This window comes from Halichoeres trimaculatus, unplaced genomic scaffold (assembly GCF_033239565.1).
Source record: "Halichoeres trimaculatus isolate MK-OKI-2021-1 unplaced genomic scaffold, fHalTri1.1 fHalTri1_scaffold_20, whole genome shotgun sequence".
NCBI lineage: Eukaryota > Metazoa > Chordata > Actinopteri > Labriformes > Labridae > Halichoeres > Halichoeres trimaculatus.
In genome coordinates, this window is record NW_027437198.1 from 22,222,477 (window position 1) to 22,247,612 (window position 25,136).

The 25,136-nt window shown below is 43.5% G+C and overlaps 2 protein-coding genes across 4 annotated transcripts; both read left to right on the forward strand.

Moving 5' to 3' along the window:
* Positions 1-99: 99 nt before the first annotated feature.
* On the forward strand, positions 100-4,444 carry ccdc47 (coiled-coil domain containing 47). The gene is made up of 13 exons (XM_074695847.1): positions 100-215; positions 1,084-1,382; positions 1,503-1,604; positions 1,849-2,023; positions 2,121-2,242; positions 2,319-2,384; positions 2,509-2,610; positions 2,709-2,819; positions 2,954-3,039; positions 3,117-3,175; positions 3,264-3,373; positions 3,461-3,628; positions 3,823-4,444. Exons 2-13 carry the CDS (start codon positions 1,092-1,094, stop codon positions 3,901-3,903), a joined length of 1,473 nt encoding a protein of 490 aa, XP_074551948.1. The 5' UTR covers positions 100-215; positions 1,084-1,091; the 3' UTR covers positions 3,904-4,444.
* A 1,745-nt stretch (positions 4,445-6,189) lies between these two features.
* Positions 6,190-23,934, forward strand: setd1a (SET domain containing 1A, histone lysine methyltransferase). 3 transcript variants are annotated; one of them, XM_074696062.1, is made up of 21 exons: positions 6,190-6,264; positions 7,582-7,726; positions 7,820-7,918; positions 8,020-8,290; positions 8,460-8,590; positions 8,774-9,030; positions 10,040-11,777; positions 12,097-13,089; positions 13,185-13,352; positions 14,213-14,297; positions 14,385-14,527; positions 14,660-14,693; positions 14,790-14,970; positions 15,075-15,118; positions 15,206-16,488; positions 16,861-17,209; positions 17,328-17,509; positions 20,319-20,429; positions 21,139-21,258; positions 21,350-21,487; positions 22,766-23,934. In XM_074696062.1, the coding sequence occupies exons 2-21, from the start codon at positions 7,589-7,591 to the stop codon at positions 22,937-22,939; spliced, it is 6,639 nt and encodes a 2,212-aa protein (XP_074552163.1). In that variant the 5' UTR covers positions 6,190-6,264; positions 7,582-7,588; the 3' UTR covers positions 22,940-23,934. The 3 variants fall into 3 exon arrangements, with proteins under 3 accessions (XP_074552163.1, XP_074552164.1, XP_074552165.1); XM_074696063.1 differs by lacking the exon at positions 6,190-6,264 and adding an exon at positions 6,276-6,544; XM_074696064.1 differs by lacking the exon at positions 6,190-6,264 and adding an exon at positions 6,276-6,393.
* The last annotated feature ends 1,202 nt before the right edge of the window (positions 23,935-25,136 follow it).

Here is a 25,136-nt window from a genome sequence, read left to right on the forward strand (position 1 = left end):
TCTTTTATTTTGCTTCTCCTTTATTAACTTCTAACTTGTTGCCGTTGCTTCAATTTAATGAGAAAAACACTGCACCTTTAAGATATCCTGTCGCGATACTTTTACTTTGAAAGGTCGATCCAATGTGGTGTAGTGAGCAGTCACAGGCGTAACATCTCCGCAAGGGCAGTTCAGGCTACTTTAGCTCAATCAGTGTAACATTTATCTTAAAAGAGGTAAGTTTCTTGTTGTCTCTGTTAAAAAAGGGATTTATCTGAGATTTTTGTATCATCCGAAGGAAGTTTGGTCTGCGCTAAGATAAGATTGGCTGATAGAAACAAGGTGCCATGCTATCATGCTAATGGAGATTTGCTAACAGCTAATGATAAAGTGAAAGAGAGCTGGGGGATGGGTCTGGAACAGAGACCTGATGACGGCTTAAGCTTTAATTCCACACATGCTATTAGTTAACTCAACAGTTTTTAGTCTCATTGCTACTTTACTATCACAGAACCACCGACATGGGCCTCTATTGTAGCGTCTTAGCCAGCGTGTCTCAGGCTTATAACCTTTGAAGTTAGTTGTGCCTTCGACAGTTATCTGGTCGTGAATCTACTCGTTACAACCACTTATGCAGCTCCGAGTTGTGATTTATTAATCTTTATAAAATTCATCTTCTTTCTTTCTTTCTTTCTTTCCCTCTTGCGGTGTCAAACACTGCCTGAGAGCAGGTGACACAACATAAGCTGGCATGACTTCCTTTACGCACTTTCTTTAGCCTCAGTCCCCATGTTTTTTTCTCACTTTAAGAACTGTCACTAGTCCTCATGTGTGAAAGGTGGCTGACCCATCATTGTAATGTGTAACAGTTTAACTGAAACCCTTAATGTTTAAAGGCCCTGCCCTGTCAACACTCAAATTTAACCTTATTGTGCACAGAAACTGTTATAAACAGCTTTGTATATTGCTCAATAGTCTCTTCATCATCTCTGACTTCTTGTTTTTAGATAGGCGTGACAGTTTAACCCTTTAGGTTAGGAATGAGATATTCCTCCCTTTAGCCACTTTCCTGTCTGACTCCTGTTTTCTCCCACTTTGGTGCAGGTCCCAAGATGCGAGGAACATATTTCCTCCTGATCCCTGCTCTGCTCCTCCTCCTGGCCTTTCCTGTTTCCAGGGGACGTTACAATGATGATTTCGACGACGGTGAGGACCTAGCAGACTTTGATGATAATGACTTTGCAGAATTTGAGGACATGAATGAGGACCCAGTAGCCGAGCCGGAAACAGCACCCCCACCTCGTGCCTCACAGTCCTCACAGCATGAGGAGGATGAAGATGAAGATGAAGCCACAGTGGAGTTGGAAGATGGCCAGGATGGCTTTGACGACTCTGAGACACAGGTACTGACTATCACTTCACATTGACTCAGTTTGATGGTATATTTAATTAAACATTATTATTGAGTTATATCATTTTTTCTTGTCATTGCTCATGGTACCTTCACTCCCTGATTTTGATAGGATCAAGACATATACAGCAAATACGACCAGGAGGAGTTTGAGGGAATTGGAGACATGGAGAAGACGGGCCACTCTATGAAGGACCCCCTCATAATCCACACAGTAAGCTGAGCTAATTACTGAAATCTTCTCACATACTGTCATCTGCTGATTGTTACCCACCCTGGCTCTTAATGTACACAAATCCTCAGTGGAGGCTTAAAACGGTTTTCATGTTTTCTTGGTAATTGAGATGCAGCTCTGTGGATGTAGGAAAAAATAAAAGCAGACAATATTCAGACTGCTTCACTGTTTGGTGTGAGTGTAGCTCAGATTTACTTCTAATGTCATTTTTCTTTGTCTGCAGGTCCCTGCACATCTGCAGAACAGTTGGGAGAGTTACTACATGGAGATCTTGATGGTGACCGGCCTGTTGGCCTACATCATGAACTACATCATTGGCAAGAACAAGAACAGTCGCCTGGCTCAGGCCTGGTTCAACTCTCACAGGGAACTTCTGGAGAGTAACTTTGCACTAGTGGGTGAGTGTAGCTGGTGTAAATGAACTGTGTTTTTTTTAACTACGGGAGTTTGATTGTTGGAAGCAGACCTTGTGTTGACAGTAGTTTGCTTTTTAAGGGGATGATGGAACCAGTAAAGAGGCAGTGAGCACTGGAAAGCTGAACCAGGAAAATGAGCACATCTACAACCTGTGGTGCTCTGGGCGTGTGTGCTGTGAAGGGATGTTGATCCAACTTAAGGTAGGAGACATCAATGTCTTATCAAGTCAAAGAGTTTGTTATGTATTCATGTAACAGTCTCTGTGGTTTGTTCCAGTTCCTGAAGAGGCAGGACCTGCTTAACGTTCTGGCTAGGATGATGAGGCCAGCTTGTGATCAAGTGGTACGTCGCGGTCAAATAACAACTTAGCGTGTACAGCTAAGAAAACAGATACACTGGATCATAATCATTGTCACTCATTTATCTTTTTTTTCTCTTTTTCGCTCTTTTTGTTTCTTTTCTGAAGCAAATCAAAGTGACTCTTAATGATGAGGACATGGACACTTTTGTGTTTGCTGTTGGCACCAAAAAGGCCATGGCCAGGCTCCAGAAGGAGATGCAGGACTTGGTAAGTATCCTTTGTGACATTTGTGCATCACATTGAAGGAATCTCATAATGAATGGAGCTTTACACAGTGGCCCAACATTTCTGTTCTTCTTCCACAGAGTGAGTTCTGTGGGGACAAGCCAAAGTCCGGGGCCAAGCACGGACTCCCAGACTCCTTGGCCATTCTTAGCGAGATGGGCGAGGTCACAGATGGGGTGATGGACAACAAGGTATCGTTCTGATACATTTATTTCAATATGCAGTTTTACATTAATTAAAATCTATTACAGCTTCCAAGCGTCACCTCTCTCTTTCCAAATCATCTCTCTGACATTTGTGTGGGGTTATGTTGCTTTTTTTTCAGATGGTGCACTATATCACCAACCATGCTGACAAGATCGAGTCCATCCATTTCTCGGACCAATTTTCTGGTCCAAAAGTTATGCAAGAGTGAGTACATGTCCAGTGTTGTTGTGTCTTTAAACCATTACGTGAGCAATATTTATCTTTCCTGTGTTGTTCTTCAGGGAGGGTCAGCCTTTAAAGCTGCCTGAGACAAAGAAGACGCTGCTGTTTACATTTAATGGTAAGAATTTTGTCCCCACAGCTCTAATACCCCTTTACCCAATAGTGTGTTTAATGCACTCTTAATGTGTGTGTGTGTTTCTGGACAGTGCCTGGCATGGGCAACACCTCTCCCAAAGACATGGACACTCTGCTTCCTCTGATGAACATGGTGATCTACAGCATTGACAAGGTCAAGAAACTTCGTCTTAACAGAGAGGTGAGTGAACACTCCCAATCCTGTGCTGCACTCAGCGCTCTTTGACTGTTCAGCAGTCACTTACCCTTATTTTCCCTGTATGTTTAGGGTAAAATGAAAGCAGACAGGAACCGTGCCCGTGTGGAGGAAAACTTCCTGAAGCAGACTCATGCTCAGCGCCAGGAGGCAGCCCAGACACGCCGTGAGGAGAAGAAGAGAGCTGAGAAGGAGAGGATCATGAATGAGGAGGATCCTGAGAGACAGCGTCGTCTGGAGGTGAGGGTTGTAATTTTTAACTTTGATACCATACCAATAAAAATCAAATGATAATAAACCCTTTTTTAAATTTTGTTTTTCTATAGATTACCTAAATAAAAATTGTGGATACATGAAAATGGATTATAGCAGTAAGTTTTGAGTTCTGTTAGACTGCAGCTTCATCATGTTTTTCTTGTCTGTTTTTTTTCCAGGAAGCTGCCCAGCGCCGTGAGCAGAAGAAGATCGAGAAGAAGCAGATGAAGATGAAGCAAATCAAAGTGAAAGCCATGTGAAAAATCACTACAGGGATCCTGATGATGACAAGCACATATAAAAGCAGTGCTCAGCGTAGTCGGTTCTGTCCAGCTTCTCTCACCACAGCCTGCAGCACCGGATCACAGTCGCTCCAACTCTTATCAGACGTCCTGTGCCTCTGTTAAGCTTTGCTGTCTGTCACTAATTATTCCATCAGGCTTAATCTGAAAGACTGATCATCACTTGTCTGTTGAATGTGAGAGGGACCTTTTACCCATCAAATCAGTAAATCAGTCCACAAAATTTAAGTCTTATTCATGTTTTGTCCAAGTATCTCAACAAAACTACTCTAAGCTCTGTGGAAAGCTGTGTAACTAACTGATCTTTTTAATCTGCTGGGAAGGAACACATTTGGTGGCATTGAGCTGAATTTTTAAATGGAATTTAAGCATTGCTTTGATTTCAATGGGTATTTATAAGCATTAATATAATCCTAAATTCTTTTTTATTTATATCTGTTATGACATCGGTTCTTGCTGGCTGTTTCTTATCTGAACAAACATAATAAAATGCACTGGAATCTGATAGAAAATGTTTCTGTTGTTGGTTTTTTTAGCAGTTTAATTTTAATTCTCTGAGCATGACTAGATACAATAAATGTCAACATAGCGTATTATTTAATTTAAATTGACACTCTTAAATGTTGGTATCAGGCATTTAGAGTAAGGGTGTGTAACAGGGACCAGAATGGGCAAGGCTGGATGCTAAAATTAGCTTCTAGGTAGTGTCAGCAGTGTGCACGCTGGATCTTGTTACATCAGGGTGGTTAACAGGCTAAAATAAACACAATGACCATGTCTGTGCAGATTTAAATTAGTTTGATCAGATTTATAATTAGTGTGGAGTGAAATGAAGTCAGTCATCTTGGATATATGTGGCGGCCTTTTTTAGGAGCACTTCTTGAGTGCAGTTGTTGACACCTTCTTGGTGCTCTGCCTTTGTATTCTTTATAAATCTGGATTCAGGGGATTGATTGTATTTTATCGCGCTTAATTTAAAGCAGTCTCTGTCAACACCTTAACCATATCATTTTGTGCCAAAGGGAGTTCACTTAGGTATTATCTTGTTTGTTTATGGCTTTCTAAGTAATAAAACAGTTGACAGTTGGTGTTGAATGTTAAATCTAATGCCACACCCATGTGGTTCAAGTTGGTTCACATGTTTTGCTGAAGAACTTTCATATTGGAATTTGATTATCCTCGTAAATATTTAAGTTAACCACAGGCTCACATGAATTCTAGCAGCAGAAATGATCCTCTGTGTATTTTACTCAGTGCTGATATTGGCCATTAAACTGAGTGAGAATACTGATCACTTTGGATCTGTATTTAACCAACAGTCAACCATAACAGCAAAGATTGTGACTAATTGTATTCACCCTTTTGCTGATGGCAGTTTCATTTTGTGTGAAATGTTTTACTCACCTATATTGTTTTAACACCTTTGATTTACGTTTAAATAATTACAAAATGATTACAAACAGTATATACAGTACATACATAGAGTATGATGTTCAAGAATTCACCCATTTGTATATATATATATATATATATATATATATATATATATATATATATATATATATATATATATATATATATATATATATATCTGTTGATGATTAAATATATATATATATATATATATATATATATATATATATATATATATATATATATATATATATATATATATATATATATATAATCATCAACAGATATTTGTATATTGTTGGTATGTTTTTATTCCCTTTTTAATTTATATAGAACATTGTACAGAGATCAATATCGTGTTGCAACCATACAAACATAAACTGTATAAAACAGGTTGCAACCGTGTACGACACAGATTTCTTTTTCTGAAACAAAAAAAATAACTTGGTCAGGTCGGCAACAGATACTGAAAAATCCTGGGGAAATACCCGATTTGGTCTTTTTTAACTGTAGGTTATGAAAAGGGATTATATATATATATATATATAGGTAAGAGTATTTCAATATCACTTAAAAACACCTCAAAGGGCCTTTCATTTAGAAAAAAATGTACACAGGCTGTGTTGTCACGGATGAGCCTTTAGAGGGCGCAATGACGACTTTTGTGTACTTAGGTTCGTATAAGCAGATTCTAACGTAATTTTATAGCTGTTCAAAATTGGGATAAAATAAGTCCGCTCACTTTTCACTTGAAGCAAATTATTGATATTTATTTAATATATTAATTTATATTTCAGTATGATACCTGTCTCGTTTTATTTTCATGATACAGCTTTGTCGAAAGTGTCGGTGAGGAATCGAAGGCTGCATGTACATACACTGATGGAGAACAGGCGAGGCTTTCAGGTTGGTTACGCGATGGCGGCTCTCTCAATAATATTAGGATTTTAAAGCGAAAACAAAGGTTTTATTGCTCGGAAAGGCGTGTTGAAGTCTTGAGTAGCAACCGGAATGATTGCGGTTTCAGTTTGGCCCGTAAGTTGAGTTCAAGCAGCGGGTCGGAGGTGTCCCTTCTCTGTTAGGGTCTCAGTGTTTTTCTTGTTCGTCTCCCGGGCCTGGCTGCTGCTGCCTACACTGTAGCGGCGGGTTGCTACTTTCGGATGAGCGGGCAGTAGGTCTCGAAGAGGTGGGGTCTTAATTTTAGCGAACTTGGGGCAAACTAGTGCCTCTTTGTGAACGAATATCAAAGCGGTTATAGATCAAATATAGTTGTTATGGAGGGAGGGCCAAAAACATATAAATTCGACTTCTAACTTGGTGCTCCTGCTAGTTAGCACTAACGTTAGCATCGACAGAATTAACCTGCCACAGCTAAATCGAGAAATCACAAGTAATTTATCATACATTTACGTTATCTTACACAGCCGCTGCAAAGTAGTTTGGTACCAGAGTGAACCTTTTGTTAACACGAATCTTGTTTCAATGTAGGAAAACGGTTTATTTGCATTTTGTTGCTGCAGCTAGCATGTTGCTAACTGAACGTAACACTGGTCATTGTTTTGACAGCATGCAGCATCTTAGTAAATGTCCCAAAGAGTTTCGTACCTCACAATTCTTGTGTTTGCATTGAAAATGAGTGTCCACGGATGTATTTTGCATGTTAATGCCCGGCTTACTGATGTGACGCAGCTCATCGTCCTGTCACGGTATCATACAGTAAACCTCATGACCTCCTTTACATTAATTACTGCAGCATTTCAAACACTTTACGGCTAAATTACAAACCATTAACTCCTCGGCGTACAAGCCAGGCCTTCACTCTGTCTTGTCTTATTACAGGAGCTATTACATAGGCATGGACATCGTTTCAGTGTTATCAATTTCAGTTCTTATCGATTCCTGATTTCGATTTCATTATTATCAGAGAGGAAGTTATTATGGGGCCATTTAGACTCTTAATGTAAACTGTCAACTATAAGAAAGAGTTGTCTTTTGTTCTCAAACATTACACTTTCTTGTTTGGATAGTTAAAGGAAAATTAAAAGCCTTAACTATTTAAATGAATTAATAGAGAATGTAGTATAAGCACATTTGGATATAAAACAACAACAACTTAATACATTTTGTATGCTTTGAAGCAGAATAGGAAAATAATGGTAATCCTGCTTCTTGTCTGTCTTTTCTGTTGCACTGACTAAAATCTTACCTTCCTTTGATACTTAGTTGTAGGATGGATCCAGACAGTGGGGCAGATACACAAAAAGCTGTCAGTTTGCAGTGGAAGAGCTACAAACTCGTCCAGGACCCAGGCATCAGACGGGTCACCCAAAAAATCTACAGATATGATGGAATACATTTCAGTGTGCCAGTGAGTTTATTTTCTACCTTTTTAACTCCTTAGAGAGTCAAATGTCTCAGATTTCACCATTTAACTCCAAACTATATTGTTTTTCTTTTGCAGGACTCTGGATTTCCTCCTGTGGGGGATCTGCGGGACCCTAGACCCCGGAGACTGTGGTCCAGGTATACAGAACTGTCTTTGCCCGTGCCGAAGTTTAAGGTGAGAAAAGCTGTTTGATGCCATATCCACTCGATTCAGCATCCTTATTGATTAGAAAGCTAAGATATCCTCCCCTCATTTGCTTATTTATTCCTTTGCAGCTTGATGAGTTCTACGTGGGCCCGATACCCCTCAAGGAGGTGACCTTTGCTAGACTCAATGATAACATCAAGGAGCCCTTCTTGGCAGAAATGTGCGCCAAGTTTGGAGAAGTGGAGGAGATGGAGATCCTGTTTCACCCAAAGACCAGGAAGCACTTGGGCCTAGCCAGAGTGTTGTTCACCAGCACGAGAGGAGCTAAAGACACAGTGAAGCATCTGCACAACACTTCTGTCATGGGCAACATCATTCATGCTCAACTGGATATAAAAGGTAAGCAGAGCCAACACCCAACCTGATGCATTCTTGAATGGAAGCTGTCATTACTTTATCACTGGGACCTCCTCCATTGTTATGAACATGTTTGTATAGTAATGCTCACTAAACACAAAAAGTTGATGTCTTTAGTTCAATTTTCTGTCACTTCTGCTTTTCCTCACAGGCCAGCAAAGACAGAAGTATTATGACCTGATCGTAAATGGGTCTTACACCCCTCAGACAGTGCCCCTGGGAGGCAAGGCTTTAACCGACAGGATCCAGCCAGCGACTCCAACACAGCCACAGCCTGATACAGTAAGTAACAGCATGATTGGAAATAAAACCATTTCTGGCTCCAATTTGATAAATTATTAATGATTTATCATAGTGTGTATTATATGTACATTGTAATAAGCATTTCAGAGTTAAAACATCTCATGATAACAAATGCTTGGTTGTGTCTGAATTTTAAAGAAATCCTTTCCTTTTGCTGCACAGTCATCAGAAATCAGACGGAGGCTCTCAAGCGAGCTTGCAGTCTTGGCAGCAGGAGTCCAGGCCCTCACATCAGGCAGCATCACCCCCTGTTCGGCAGATACTGGTTTCAGTGAGCAACGTCTAGACACTCCTCCCTCCTCCATGTCTGGCCCCTTCACCCCCAGCTCCTCTGCTTCATCTCAGGGTGGTGGAGGAACACCGTATAGCTCCAGATCTGGGACTTCTTTCTTACAAGACTCAAGCTACACTGGCAACAGGTCAGTTTTTGAGGCAAATGTTGAGTTTCAGGGTGGGAAAGTTAGGGTCAGGGTTAGAAAAGCTGCTTGTTTTCACAGAGGACCAGTCTTTTTGAACTTTTAAAAATGTAGATTTTATTGCGTTACAATGGTTTCCATAAAACATCTGTTGATTAGTCATACAAGGGCTGTTTGATGATTGTAGGTTGCAAAATATCGTTAAAGGATAAGTTCGGTTTATACAGCTTTTACATTGTTTATAGAATGAAGTAGAACAAAATACTCATCCAGAAGGCTTTCCTGATATTTAGATCCAAAATCGTGCAGCGGTCGTCGGTATAATGGGATCCATGGGGCATAGACAGCGCCGCTGTTAAAACTGCATTAATTGTCCAAAAACTTGTGTTTTCACCAATATTCCATCATGGTCCGCTCCGGGGTAGTCCTCTGCTAATGACCCCTGAACTGACGAAGACTTTGTTTATGTTTGCCCCTCAAAGAAAGGAGTCAGCTCTCTAGAGAGTATTGCACATGCGCGGAGGGGCAAGCTTAAACAAAGTCTGTGCCAGTTCAGAGGTCAGTACAGCCACACAGTGCTGTCTGGAGTGACACAGACTGCAGCAGAGGACTAACCCGGAGCGGACCATGATGGAATATTGGTGAAAAACACAAGTTTTTGGACGATTAATGCAGTTTTAGGAGCGGTGCTGTCTATGCCCCGATGGATCCCATTATACGGACGTCCGCTGCACGATTTTGGATCTAAATATCTCCCAAAGCACTGCTTGGATCAGGAAAGCCTTCTGGGTGAGTATTTTGATCAACTTCATTCTATAAACAATGTAAAAGCTGTATAAACCGAACTTATCCTTTAAAGGCTCTCTGCTGTTTTGCTTGTTTTTCCTTGAATTAGCAGAAGTGGCTTTGAGAATCAGTTGAGGAGTGGGAGTTTGAAGCTGATATTTTGTTAGTGTCAATCATGCTCAGGTCGACAAATTAACAATTTGGTCCCCTTGTTCTTGCTCTGTAGGCATTCTGGCTACAACACTGGCACTTTGGGCAGCGGATACCCTCTCCAGGACATGCTTCCTTCCTCATCCTCATCCTCTGCAGTCTCATCTACTGTAGGATACAAAGTGTCTCGCTACTCTGAGGATGCACAGGAACCTGCAGTGTATCATCGAGGTCGCCCCATGTACCCCCCGACCCCATCATACCGCTCCAACGAGCCACCATGCTACCCTCCATACCCCAATGTTGGAGGGCCAGGGCCACACATTGGGCACCACTCCTCAATGCCACCACCACCTCTAGCCACTCAGTATGATCAGCCCCCGATGTCAGAGAGGGAGCTGGAGCGGGACAGAGACTCAGGGGGCCGTTATGGGGCCGGGGGGATCGGCTCCAGAAGGTCATCTTACCACCACCAGCAAGACACAAACTCTTCCTCAAAGTACCATTCCCATCACTCCCATCATCACTCAGAGCGCAGGGATGAGAGGGGGTACCGGCGAGACAGCCTGGGCTCCCGATCAGGTGACCACGGCCACCAGAGACACCGCAACCACCACCATTCACACAACCACCACGGCAGCAGCAGCCGCAGGAGGAGCAGCCACGACCGGGACAGGGACCGAGACCGGGACAGAGACCGGGACCGAGACAGAGATAGAGACAGGGACAGAGACAGTGACTACTCCAACAGCTCTGACCCCAGATACAACACAAACTCTTACCGCTCTTCCTCCAACAGCATGTCTCCTCCCCCCTCATCTCACTCTGCGTACTCCTCTTCCAAAGACCCCGCCCCAGCCCCTCCTCAGGGATTGGATGTTCCCTCTCGTCTAGGGGGCACAAGCCTCTCAGAGAGAAGCTCTCAGCCTTCAGTAGGTGCTGAAAAGGACTTCAATACCACAGGTCACCACAGTGCTCTGCCTCCACCACCCCCACCGCCACCTCCACTCCCGCCAGCTTCAGTCATTGAAGCAGCTGTAGCTGAAACATTTGGAACACTAGACTTCAACCAGGATAGTCCCGCTCACGAAGAGCCTTGGACGAAGCCCAAACGCCGTCCCAGCACACCGCCAGCTCCACCGAAGACGCCTCCACCTCCTCCTTCCTCTCCTCCCCTGCCAACCGTTGCTTCTTCCTCTACTTCACCTTCATCCGCTTCCCTCCCCCAACATCTTCCTTCCTCCTCCAGCTCTCCACCTCCTCCTCCTCAACGTGACTCTTCCTCCCCAGAGCCAGATTCCACCAATGAGAGCTTACCGTTTGTTTATCACAGCAGTAGCCTTGACTCTCGCATTGAGATGCTCCTTAAGGAACAAAAGGCTAAGTTTTCTTTCCTGGCTTCTGATGAGGAAGAGGAGGAAGACAGAAAAGAAGAGAAGCAGAGGGGCATCCGAGGGGATGGAGGAGATCGGAAAGTAGGGTTAGGTGATGCAACAGGGGAGCGCTCGAGCAGTAATCAGGTGGAGGACGACGGGGAGAAGGACCAGAGGAGGAAAGGTGAAAGAGATAGAGATGGCAGCAGGGCAAGGAAACGTGGTAAGGGTGGAGAAGGTAGGAAGAGCCCCACTGTTCTTACACCATCAACACCTACCTCTTCATCCTACTCGACACATATCCTGCCCCCTGAAGAACCACAACCCCAGGTTGGCCTCACTGTGACCGGGACCGTGCAGGAGGAATCTTTACAAGCTGGATCTGCTGATAGCCAGAGCAGGACAGGAGCACACACGCCACCTTACAACGGAAAGAGTCAGGTAACAGAGGAAGTGTGGGATAATACTCAGAGTTTGAGCCCAAGTAAAAAAAGTAAAGGCACCAAAACTGGGAAGTGGGAAGCAACTTAAATCAGCGAACTTATCTTATGGTTTTATGATTATATGTAAAAATGCATATGCAAAACATAGTCTTGTTTATTTCTTCTTATAAAGAGCAATCAGGAAGTAAAAGAGAAGTAAGATTAACATCTCATTGAGGAAAAGCCCAAAAAGTAGCTGAACTAATTTGTGTTTCATCTTTCGGTTTCTTTATTGATTTTGATTCTGCACACTCTCATGGTTTCCCTTTTTCTTTCAGTCCTCTCCCCACTCCTCAGGTGAAGACATGGAGATCTCAGATGATGAAGAGGAGGAGACCAACATAACCACAGCGGCCCCTCTCCAGCCCACAGTCACCTCAGGTTCCTCGCCCTCCTCATCCCAGGCTGCCATGCCATCCCAAACATCAGACCCCTCATCCTCACCTCCACCTATCTCTGACTCAACACAGCACTTTGGCACCTCAATGCATCCTCCCATACCTTCGTATCCCCCTCATTTGCCCCCTCCACCTCCCCCAGGTTACTCCCTCCAGCCCCCACCTCCTCCTGGGATCCCACCTCTGTCCCACATGGAGCTGCACCCTGAGTACCCCCCTCCCATTCCCCACCACATGTATGACTACGCCACCTCCATGGAGCTGATGAACCAGTACAGCGGTGGAGCCCCTATGTCCTTCCAAATGCAGACCCACATGCTAAGCCGCCTGCACCAGCTGCGCATGTCGTCAGCTAACGGCACCCCAGGTCCTGGAGAGGCAGCTACGGCAGACTACAGCTCCTACCATCTCCACTCAATGCCACCACCACACACACACCACCCATACATGGACCAAGAGGGTAGCGGGGCGAGCTCTCATTACGACCAGGACCACCGTTACATGCCCCCACACATGCCTTACCCCTACCCTGACCCCCACAGCACGCAGATACCACCACCTCCACACCACGGGATACCACCTCCTCATAGTGGATGGCCGCCACATGTCTTACCCCCACACTACCCGTCGTACATGCCTCCACCTGGCTATGGCACCATGCTGCCTGGAGATGGAGGTGAATACAGAGCTCCTGGTGAGGAGATGCCTTTGCTGGTGGAGACTCCACATGAGGCTACAGTACAGATGGTCCTGGCGACTCTGATCCAGGAAATGAAGAACATCATGCAGAGGGACCTGAACCGCAAGATGGTGGAGAATGTTGCCTTTGCAACTTTTGACGAGTGGTGGGAGAGGAAAGAAACCAAGGCCAAGGTGAGGATAACACGACTACATTAAGCATTAATCATATGCTTGACTTGAAATGAAAAGGGATTAGAATTATATTTTTATCTTCTGATTTTTTTCAGCCTTTCCAGACCATGGTTAGAGGGGTGTCAGCCTTACGAGATGACGAGAAGAAAGAGGAAAAGGTCAACCGTCCTCGGGAGCCTCTCACGTCATTAGTAGATTGGGCAAAGAGCGGTGGCATGGAAGGTTTTTCTATCCGAGGAGCCCTACGACTGCCTTCTTTCAAGGTAAAAACACCACATTTAGCAGATATTTGGTTGTATCTTAGCGTTACATATGGAGGCCGGGGTATATTTTTAATTACCTCGCCAAGGAGGTTATGTTTTTTCGAGAGTTTGTCTGTTTGTTTGTCTGTGAACAACATAACTTAAAAAGTAACAAACGGATCTTGATGAAATTTTCAGGAAATGTTTAAAATGGGATAAGGAAGAAGGGATTTAACTTTGGAGGTGATCTGGACCACCTTCTAGATCCAGGATTCTTTTTCATTATGCGATAGGGCTGTTTTCACCATATGTGTATATAACTCCAAGATAAACAGTCTGATTGCTTTGCAAAACAATACAAGACAAGGTCACCATAATTTCTGACAGATGTAAAAGTAGGATCCAGATCCTGTCAATTTCCTGGATACTAAGATCTGGAATATGAAATATGTCCTGGGTCATCATAATATCAACTCTGTCAGGAAACAAATCATCGTACAAACCTGCAACTAACACCAAATTGTAGCAGACAGTCTGCTGAAAGGGAGTATAACATTAAAGTAGGACTAAAAAGGCAATCACAATATCCTTGGCAGAGGTCTGCGCTCTCTAAGTGCTTTTCTAGTTTATTGAGGTATGCTTCACCAGCAATTCACTTCTTCAGTTTAAGAAATCGTGTCACATTTCCGAGAAACAAGATCTGGAAAATTTAAGACACTTTAAATTCAACTAAACAACCAAGAAAACAGATGCAGATTTTTGTTAATAACAAAACTACTCAACAAATGCTGCAGGGTTTAATGTGTCTTTAAATTTGGGGATTAATCTACTGGAAGTTGTGATTCATCTGTTAATAAAAACATCATCTGTGTTTGTTTCAGGTGAAAAGGAAAGAACCTCAAGAGCTTCAAGAGGGAGACATGAAAAGGCCGCGTCCTTCAACCCCGCCAGACGAGGATGACGAAGGTTTGCAGAGCCAGGGTTGGACTTTTGAAAAGAATGGATTTATAGACGTGATGCAGTGAACCTTGAACTCGTCTTTTGTTTTTGTAGCCGCTGAAGGAAGAATCCCAGAGGCAGACAGGCGTGGAGCTGAAAGGGACAACAAGAGGAGGAAGAAGAAGCCAAGGAGTCGTAAGCCTTGGGAGCTCGGCAGTGAGGGCGAAGAAACGTCTGATGGATCCTCGACGGAGAAGGTGGGTTTTTTTATTTGTCTTTTAAAAAAATGACAGCATAGTGGGGATAAAGTTATTTTCTTGAACTAACAGCTAGATGGCAGCATTTCACAGCTCTGCTAAAGTTTTTAACTCCAACCTTTTTATGTGCAGGAGGACGAAGAGGAGAGTGAAAAGGAGTCTGATGGTGAGTTAAAACCTGTTTTGACATTTTTTTTCCCTCTTGATATTTGTTAACAGCTTTAAAAACCTTTGTTGTTTTTTTTTGTTTTTTTTTTTTCAGATGAAGCCCTTAGTGCTGATAGTGATGACGAGAGCCTCTCCTCATCCTCTGAGGGCTCTTCCTCTTCAGCATCCTCCTCTTCTTCTTCCTCTGAAGATGAGGATGAAGGAGAAGCAGAGAGGGCAGGGGTGGACAGCATGGATGAGTCAACCATGGACAGCACAATCGAGAAAGACGACAGGTATGATGAAAAAGAGGAATTACCCTCAGTGTAACACCTAAAAGCGTACTTTTCATCCTGTCACTATCACTGCTTTTGATTTCTGTTTTGTGTTTTTTTCTCAGGGAAAATAACACAGCAGCTGTTCCAAAGACTGAGGTCAAAACAGGTGAGTCTTTGTAAACATTATTCATTTTCCCGTCTGCTCTCCAGCTTTTCTCAGAAAAGTTCAGTTTCAACTCTGCTTTTCTCACAGGCGATGCCAAGGACGGCAAGGATACAACAGCAGCACCCACCAAGCGTCCTTCGTCACCCCCATACCCTCGTCCTTCGTCACCTATTGTTCTTGTGCCCCCTCTCAAGAAACGCAGAAAGACTGTTTCATTCTCCACAGGAGAAAGCGACGGCAAAACTCATCTGCCGACTGCCCCGCTGTCTCCATCTCCTTCACCAGTGGCGGGTGATTCTCCGCTCGTCTCCCCAATCAGGCCCTCAGACTCTCCCATCATTTCTTCGCCCCCCTCAGCTCGAGGAACTCACGGCATCCAGCTGCTTCCCTTTGCCTCCAAACCAGGTGAAGGTAACGCTCTCATTGTGCCCCCGCCAGGACGAATCCAGGATTCTGATGAGTACAAAAAGGGACCACCCATTTCTCCTCAGACCACCCCAATCAAGTCCCCCGGAAAACGAGGTGCAGGCAAAGAGTCTCCCAAATCCCCTGCCCCTCCTGTTATGGTGTGCCGAACTGTGCAGAATCTGCCCTTGGACCATGCCTCAATGTGCAGGATGGCCTTCGAGGAGGCGCCTCCTCCTCCTCCTGTCAATAAACGGTCCAGAGGCAGGCCTCGGACGACAAGTCTCTCCGCTTCTTCCCTCAAAGAGGAAGAGGATGAGGATGAAAATGAGCAAAGGTTTAAACTCAGAGAGCAGCTCGGGGCATCGAGCCTGCTGCAGCTGGCTGCAGCTTCAACCACAGACCTATCTGTGCTGGCGGATGTGGCCCTGAAAATGGACCCTGATGCTGGGGACTCGGAGGAGACGGAGACATCTGATGAGGCGGAAGAACAGAAGATGGAGGAGGATCTCTTCTCATCAGGGTCTCTGTCTCTGTTAGTGAGTCCAGAGGGTCTCATTGTCCTTATGGAACACAACTACTGCAAACCCCTCGTGCTCACAGTGCCATCAGGTACAAAAAGGACTTCCTCCAAACAGGACTCCTCTGTCCTGCTCCCTGCAGACCTCAACACTATTTCTGGTGTGCTCGAAGCTCCAGAGGAGGTCATTGGAGATGCACTACCACCTCGGGCGGATACAGGAGAGTTTGTATCTACAATGGGGGTGCTGTCTGAGTCTGAGGATGCGAGTCAGACTGCAGCTCTGTCTCCGTCATCAAAGAAGGTCAGGGTTGGTAAGGGCTTCGAACCCGAAAAGGACAAGAGCAAAAAAAGGAGAAGAAAAGACAAAGAGAACCTGGAGGTTGAACGCACTAAAAAGCAGAAGGAGCAGCCAGGCAAGAAACAGAGGAAGCGGAAACTAGAGGTGTGTGTTTGTTCCTGTAAACGCCTGTGAATGTCTGTCACTGGTCATAACGTGAGTGAAACAATAGAAGCGTCAACATTGGGAAGTTTATTTTGAGGTTTTTGGTGTAGTAGTGTGACACTTTTATAGTTTCTGTAACTTGATCTGGGTTTTCCCAAGAAATGTGAATCACTGACAAAGTTGGAACAAAGCTTCAGGCATAAAGTTTATTACTCAGGTGATTGTGTTGAGCAGGACGCCAGTTAACACTTTCCACAGAGCAAAAAATCTCCAACAAATGCAGCAAACAGATTAAAATTTCACACTTTTATTTAAAGAATGAAATGTTTGTTTCATCCCTCCATCCTCCTCCTTTTCATGTCCTCTGTGTAGGACTCAGAAGAAGACGTGGACGTGGAGGAGCTCGAGTCGGGGGAGCTGTCCAGCTCAGACACAGAGGACGAGGTGGTTGAAGAGGTGAGGAAGAGCGAGCGCCTCTTCCTGCAGGAGGCCGGGATCACGTCGTCCCAGCACTGGCCCAAGCCCATCCCGGCGCCGGAGCCTTTATCTGTGAAGTTTGAGAACCGCAGCGAGTTTGAGCAGATGACCATCCTGTACGACATCTGGAACTCTGGGATTGACAGCGAAGACTTGACGCTGCTGAAGAAGACGTATGAGAAGCTGCTTCAGGACGACCACAGCTCTGACTGGCTCAACGACACTCACTGGGTCACCCACACAAATATCCTTATCAGTGACGGCCTTCTGTGTCTGTGTGGATCTGTGTCTGTGTGTTCACATGTTCTGTCTTCATATCACTGCTCTATTATCTGCTGTTGGCCTTGACCTTTGGGCTGCACTAACCAATTTGCCGAATCCTCGGCGGAAAAAGAAGAACGCAGGTGGGCAGCTTCGTGAGCACGTGACGGGCTGTGCGAGGAGCGAGGGGTACTACGCCATCAGCCGCAAAGAGAAGGACGTGTATCTGGACCTGGATCTTCCTGAACAGGTCATACGGGAGGTGGAGAATGTCGACACATCGGTAAGCAAAGCACCAATCTCTCTGAGTGTTTTGTCGTCGAACAAGCTGAAAGAGCTTCATGAAACCCTTTATTTTGGGTTGTCCGTTGGTCAATTTCTGACTGAGTTACATATTCCATCAAACTGAGTCACTCTGGACTCAGCTCCATGAGTTAATGTTCACCATGAATCTTGATAATCATGAACATCTGAGGGTTGTATTTTTTGCTGCTTGGGATTAAAATCAGATCCAGCTGCAAGTGCACATGTTTGAAGCTTTTTAAAGGTTAAATGTGCTAAAAGCATGACTAAGCTGTTTTTCTTATCTAAAACAGCTCAAATTTAAGCATCATCTCGTGTTTCATCCACACACTGATTCATGTTAATCATATTGGTTCACTCTAGTGTCAAACACAAGATAGCTCCTCTTCTTTGGGTGTGGAAATCAGGGAGAAGCTGCTTTCTGTTTCACTTTGCATTTGATCTTGGTCATGTCATGATTTTCCTCCTCAGTATCACAAGCAACAATCCAAGTGAAGCAACAGGCTTCGGGGGTCTAAATATTCTTGGCAGAGGCTGCCTGGATTTTCTCTGTAGAAGCTGTGATGTTTGCTTATTAGAAACAGCTGAATTATTAACATTTAAAGTGTTTACTGTTGCTGTGGAATTAAGGTGGGTCAGTTTGTTTGTGAATCCTCAAGCGCCTCAGATGACACGTGCAAAGAAATCTGTTGTTCGGCTCTGAGCTGGTTTTGCTATCAAACTCTGCGGGGTTTGGTGGGACTGGATATGTTATTAAAGAGGGGTTGTATGTACTTTGGTAATGCTTCATAATAATTTAATCGACAAGGATTTTGTTGGGGTGGAGGCACACAGTCATCTGGCATAGATGAGGTTTGTTTTAGAGGGGTTTCCCAGGAGAAGAGGAGGCAACTCGTGACTTTTCTTCTTTTTTTTTAATCGATAAAACACAACTTGTGTTTGTATTTTCTTTTCAGAATCTTTTGCTCTTTTCATCACTCCACACTCAGTCTGTTCATGTAAAGCATTTACAGCCCTGAAGAACACCAGGTTTCTTTTATAACCCTTAGATAAGCTTAAATATGTAACTGGAGTCCACATCAGTCAGCAGCTCTTGTTTGACCTCTATTGTGAGAACAGTCTGCACCTGCCCCAGGTACTCTGTGATATTTTCATGTCTACCTACCCCTGCTGGTCTGACTGTGGGTGAGTAAACAGCACAGGCTCTCAGTGTTCAGAGAAAACAGATGACATGTTAGCTCTCAGCCTACAGTTTCATTTAGCAGAAGCTAGGCCTGTCACGATAACAAATTTTGCTAGATGATAATTTTCCCAAATATTATTGCCGATAAACGATATTATTGTCCATATTATTTTGATTTTTTTTTCCATTTTTTCATTGATGTAATTATGATAAATGGGATTATAAAGTGAGTACACCATATCAAAAGCAAGAAACTTTAATTTCTTAAGAGTATTTAACTGTAATTAAAAGGTCAGGATCTTTTAATTAAAATAAATTAAACAAAAAATATAATAAATTTAACAAACAAGAGAGAGAAAAACAATACAATGAAAATAAAGAGACTCACTTTAAGAAAAAAAATACATATCAATGAAAATAATTAATACTAATCAAAAACAATAAAACATAGACCCTGTCTCTAAAGAAAAAAAAACGAAAACTCCCCCCCAAAATTGATTGATTATCGTGACAGGCCTAGCAGAAGCTTTTGTCCAAAGTGACGTACAACACAAGCAAGAATTTAGACAGAAAGAAAAACCTAGTTAGTGCGATACATATTTATTTATTCATTAAATAATGTAGAATAATGTAGCCAACAAACCACAATCAATTGCTGCAAAATTATACTTCAACCCTCACCCACATTCAGTAATAGTGCTGAAAATTCACTAAGAGCTGAGTCTTAAACTTTCTGACTCACTCTACCCCTGAGGACAATGAGGAGAAGGGTCAGATTAAGTGCCTAAGTGTTCCCTGAACAGGTGAGTTTTCAGACATCTCTTAAAGTAGAAAGGGACTGTGGATCATAAAGAGTTAGGTAATTCATTCCACCATTTGGGCACAACAGAGGAGAAGAGTCTGGCTAGAGATTTAGAGCCATGCTGGGCTGGGAGCACCAGGTGTCTTTCACAAGCAGAGCATAGTGGGCGAGAAGGAGTGTAGACCTGGATGAGGGACCCCAGGTAGGCAGGAGCCAGAAGAAGAGCTTTGAACTTGATTGGAGCTGCTACTTGAAGCCAATGAAGAGAGACTGTCATGGGCTGGTTAAAGACCAGACGTGCTGCTGTATTCTGGGTAATCTACAGAGGTTTAGATGTACACGCAGGGAGACCTGCTAGGAGGGAGTTGCAGGAGTCGATGCGTGACATCACAAGGGCCTGTACCAGAAGCTGTGTGGCCTGTTGTGTCAGGTAGGGTCTGATCCTTACATGAACCTTAAAAGTCAGTCTGTGACACAAAGAGCTGAGTTGAAAAGAAACACAATATTTAGTCTTTTCAGAGTCATATCCGATTTGTAAGAGGTGTAATAACTTTGAACTAATTGCCAAACGTGTGTGTCATATGAAAAAAGGAAGACAAACTTGCCTCAACTCTTCCTTTTACTCTTTCTTCACAGTCTAATCTGCTGACTCAGGGATTCGTTTCCACATGAACCTTGCACACATTGGCACGCTTGTTGCTTATGAAGTGTTCTCTGTTTGAGTCGCCTTCACCTCAAGGTCACATGATAACGTGATTATTCTGCCTCTTTGTAAAGTTCCTTGCTTTCTGTTTTTCCTGTCAGGGAGCGAACCGGCTGCTATCAGAGAGGCGTTCAGAGCAACGCCGCCTCCTCACCGTCATCGGTGCCACGGCTGTCATGGACTCTGACCTGCTCAAACTCAACCAGCTTAAGGTAGAGCCTGTGCAGCCCTGGTGTGTCCTCGACACGTTCAGTGTTTTTAACTCTTGTCTGACAGGATTTCTTCCAGAGTTATGACAAAGCTTGAGCTAGAGCACAAGACCAAAGAGGATCAGAAGTTCCCCACACAAACTTTAAGAGTATTTTTATCAGCACATGCTATGTAAACAATTTTTTAGACATCCTGATAAAGTGCGCAATCTTCTCTGCACCTTCTAGAGGTTTAGTTTATCTACAACTGATTCAAAGCAGGTGAGGCAACTCACTTTTGACCAACAAGAATTCAACCTCCTACGAAGATTATTTCAAACAGGCACTCCTTTAGGCTCTGCAGCCAGCAATCACTTATCATTTTGACACACGTTAGTACATGCAGACTTTTAAAAAAGCTACTGGAGATCAAACAAACTGGAAACAGAAGGAATCTCTACTTTAACATCAGCTTCAAAGCTATCTGCCATGTGGGTCTTTCCCTCGAAATGACTCTTTAATGAGCAGTTTGCTTACACTTAAGATCCATTCCTCTCACCAACAAAAGCTGCATCTGGTTTTAGCCGTCTTCAAAGTGCTTTCAAACCTCTGACACACAGCTTTTGTGTGTATCGAGGTGAAACATGTGACACAGCTGAGACCAAAGAATGCATATCTCTGTATTCATTTCCCATGAACATTTGTTTCAACATGTGTTTCTGTCCAAATGCAGTTCCGTAAGAAGAAGCTTCGTTTCGGACGCAGCAGGATCCACGAGTGGGGCTTATTCGCCATGGAGCCCATTGCTGCTGACGAAATGGTTATTGAGTACGTGGGTCAAAACATCAGACAGGTAACGTCCACAGTCGTCTCCAAAGTGTGAGTAAAAGCCACCTTTACGGACATCTTTGGGTCACTCATGATGTTTGGAAACTTGTGTCCAGATGGTGGCGGATAATCGAGAGAAGCGGTACGCTCAGCAGGGCATCGGGAGCAGCTACTTGTTCCGAGTGGACCACGACACAATTATAGACGCCACCAAGTGTGGCAACCTCGCCCGTTTCATCAACCACTGCTGCACTGTGAGTCTCAGTCATGTGACGATGGCTGTGTCCGAAATCACTCCCTATTCCCTGTATAGTGTGGAAATCTGAGAGAGCATGGTCCACTCAATGTATCCCACCATCAACATGATTACTGACAACATGAAACAAAATTGAAAACTGTCAGAGAATAACACTTATCTCTCTGTTCAACTTTCGGTCGAGCCCGTCTCACAACTTAGAGTAGAGAACTTCTGTTGTTTTCTTTTTTTAGGAATAACATTTTCAGTCTTTTATTTTTTATTTTTGGATGATGTTTGTTTTGATTGCAAATACAGCAGAGTCCCCCGACCATCGCGTATATTTACAGTGTTTTTGGCCTTAAATTTCATTCAAGGTGGCATTAAAAAATTCTTAAATTTGACTTCCTGAAACCTGCAGATACCCTGGGACTATATAACCCACTACATCTAATTCACTGTATAGTGAGTAGATTAGAAACGAACTAACGAAATTGAAGTCACAGCAAAGAAAGTGCAAAAAGGTCCATAAGAAAATAGATGATGACAGCTTGTCCATCATTCTCCAGTTCAGCCAGCCTCCACCTCCACAGGGTCCAGGACTGAGCTTCTTCAGCAGTCTGTTCAGTCTCTGTCTCCTGGATCCTGTCTGCTCACAGCAGGTGAAGCTCTTCCAATGAGGCGTTGGTGTCTGATGTTTGCTCTGTTAGCCATGTCTGGTAATAGCATGATTCTACTCTGCCCTCTGGTATTCCCTCTGTTACTGGGTTAGCACGGCTAGCTTGTCCAACTTATTGGAGATAGATCTTACGTTCCCAATAATAATGGATGGAAGGACAGGTCCATGTTGCCACTTCTTCACTCACACCAGAGAACCAGCACATCATCCTCACCTCCTTCTCCTTACCTTATGGGGAAACATCAGGCCTAGCACCAGTTAGCATTGACATGCTACAGGCTGCAAACAGCTGATTTCACATGTAAACAATGCAGCCATGGTTATATGTAGGATCTCCAGACAAACACAGACAACCAGTCTGGTGTCCATGACCAACAAATGAACCATACAAAGTAATGATCCACTCCAAATACAGAGATGACGAAAAAGAGACGAAAAAATTACAAGAAACGGACAAAGAAGAGAGAACTGCTGCAAAAGGCAGCCATAGCCAACAGGGCGGCGCCTAGCAACGAGCAGGGAATGAGTGAATGATTTCGGACACAACCTTATGTGTTTCAGATCCTAGCTGAGTCATTTCTTGAGCTGCTTCTCATCTTTGTGTCTTTACCCCTCCAGCCAAACTGCTACGCCAAGGTGATCACCATAGAGTCCCAGAAAAAGATTGTGATCTACTCCAAGCAGGCCATCGGCGTCAACGAGGAGATCACCTACGACTACAAATTCCCCCTGGAGGACAACAAGATCCCCTGCCTGTGTGGAACAGAGAACTGTCGTGGGACATTAAACTAGTGGACAAGCTTCTCTTTCTCATTTGCCAATGGGGCCGCCAGACTCCACTGGCTCACCCTCCAACACCCCCTACTGCTCCGGATGGCCACACAGCTGTCCTTTCAACGCCCCGGAAACCACGACACACACACACTTGCACTTTTCATGCCCACTTTTTTCCTTTCTCCTCTGTGGGGGTTTCTTGTTACCTGGCATGTGAAGGCTATGAGAAGGGCTTCTGTTGTACCATCAGCTCTCCTGTGGCCGTATTGTTCGACTCAGCGGCACCTGAGTCGTTCCACGCAGCCAGGCCTGAAGAGGTCTTTGTGTCCCCATGCTGATATCCGTTTTGAAACACACAGCTCCCTTATTTTTGTTTTTCTAATAACCCAGTCAGCTCACGTAATCCACCCCCTGGATCCTTCTCCTGCTGTCCAAACCCTCTCCTCCCCCCTGCTGCCCTCTTTCCACACAGATCTGCACACTGACGCACAGGAATATCCGACAAATTCAGGGTTTTTAAAATCGCTACTTTTAAGATGAAAAACTTCAATTTGGTCTTCAGTTATGCAAGATTTCAAAGCGTGAAGGTGGTTTTTGAGCGTTTCTTTTTAATTTCATTTCATAGTATTATGTATTAATATTACTCTTGCTGTTATCAATGGTATTTAGTTGCATTAGCTGTAAGTATCTAACAGTGAGATAAGCTTCACTTTACCCACCCACTGCCTTCAGTGGCTCGTGAATCACCAGCCCTATAAGAACTGACGTTTCCCCTCCACTGTGCGGCGTTCCTCCTCTGACCTGGACGAGTCCTCGAGCTATTGTTTTTAACCCTGACATGAGAATATGAAGTCCTAGCCTAAAATGTGTTTTGTTTTTACACGGCAGCTGAATTTTTGTCTGCAGGAGAATCACAAACGAAGAATTTGTTTTTTGATTTCAAACTCTGAAGCTGTCAAAAGGTTTAGTATTCAGGTCTCCAGTGTTTGTCTGTAGCCTCTCTGTGTCTGTGTTTAATGATCCTTTCCATGTTTACTTGTTTTGTTTCAACCAGCAAATGTTTTCTAGATATATTCAGTAGATTTCATTCTCACCAAACTCCTGCAGGTCCACTCACGTCATCAGTCCGTGTGTGTTTTTAAATTAAGGTCTCTTTAAAGCTCCTTTTCTTAATTGGGATCCCCATTAGCACAAATATTATCATCAGCTGTTTCATTTCCTGCGACGAACTTGTGTTTGTTAATTTGATTTTGGACTCACCACACGCAAAGCATGAAAAATGTGTCACCTCCAGGCAAACAAATACTCCTCCGATTGGTTAAAGAGTCTTTCTGGTTTCCACCAGAGACACTTCACGCTGAAGGACGCATTCAGCCCTTGTGTCGTCTCTGTTTTCTCACACATGGCTCTGGCCGTCCAAAGTTCCAGCTGTCATTTCAACGAGCAGAAATCTCCGTTATTTTGATCCCAACCCAAACATGAAAATGTGTATAAAATATTTTTTTGTTGCAATGAAAGCCTTTCAGTACAAACCTACCCTATTGACAACAGGATAAAAGATGAAAGGAAAAAAAAATTCAAGTACATGTAAATATTGTAGAGGTGTTTGTTTCTCGTAGAAACACACTGACTTCAGGCTGTAAATATGTCGTTCCTTTCCCTCTCTCCATGAGGAGGAAACATGTACATACCTTCCATTCATTTATTTTTTATTGTTTCTCCCTTTAATTTGATGATTATTTTAATATTATTTGAAATATTTCTCTTGTATTAATGCGTTGGACCCTTTATTAATGGTGCATTAAAATATTTTTTAAATAACTTTGGCTGCTGTGTTTCCTTCAGGGTGGATAAAGCAGGAGTGGTATGACGCATATGGAGGAATTAACATTTTTTATTTTTTATTATTCTATAACAATTATACAACTGACAACTTAATACAGACAGGGGTCATTATAGGTAAGTTACAGTTTTTTTTAGGCACACCTGTCCAACTGTTCCTTAACGCAAATTTCTAATCGGCCAATCACATGGCAGCAACAGCATGTAGGCATGGCCAAGACAATCTGCTGCAGTTCAAACTGAGCATCATATTGGGGAAGAAAGGTGATCTAAGTGACTTTGAACATGGCATGGTTGTTGGTCGGAGTATTTCAGAAACTGCTGATCTACTGGGATTTTAACCCACAACCATCTCTAGGGTTTACAGAGAATG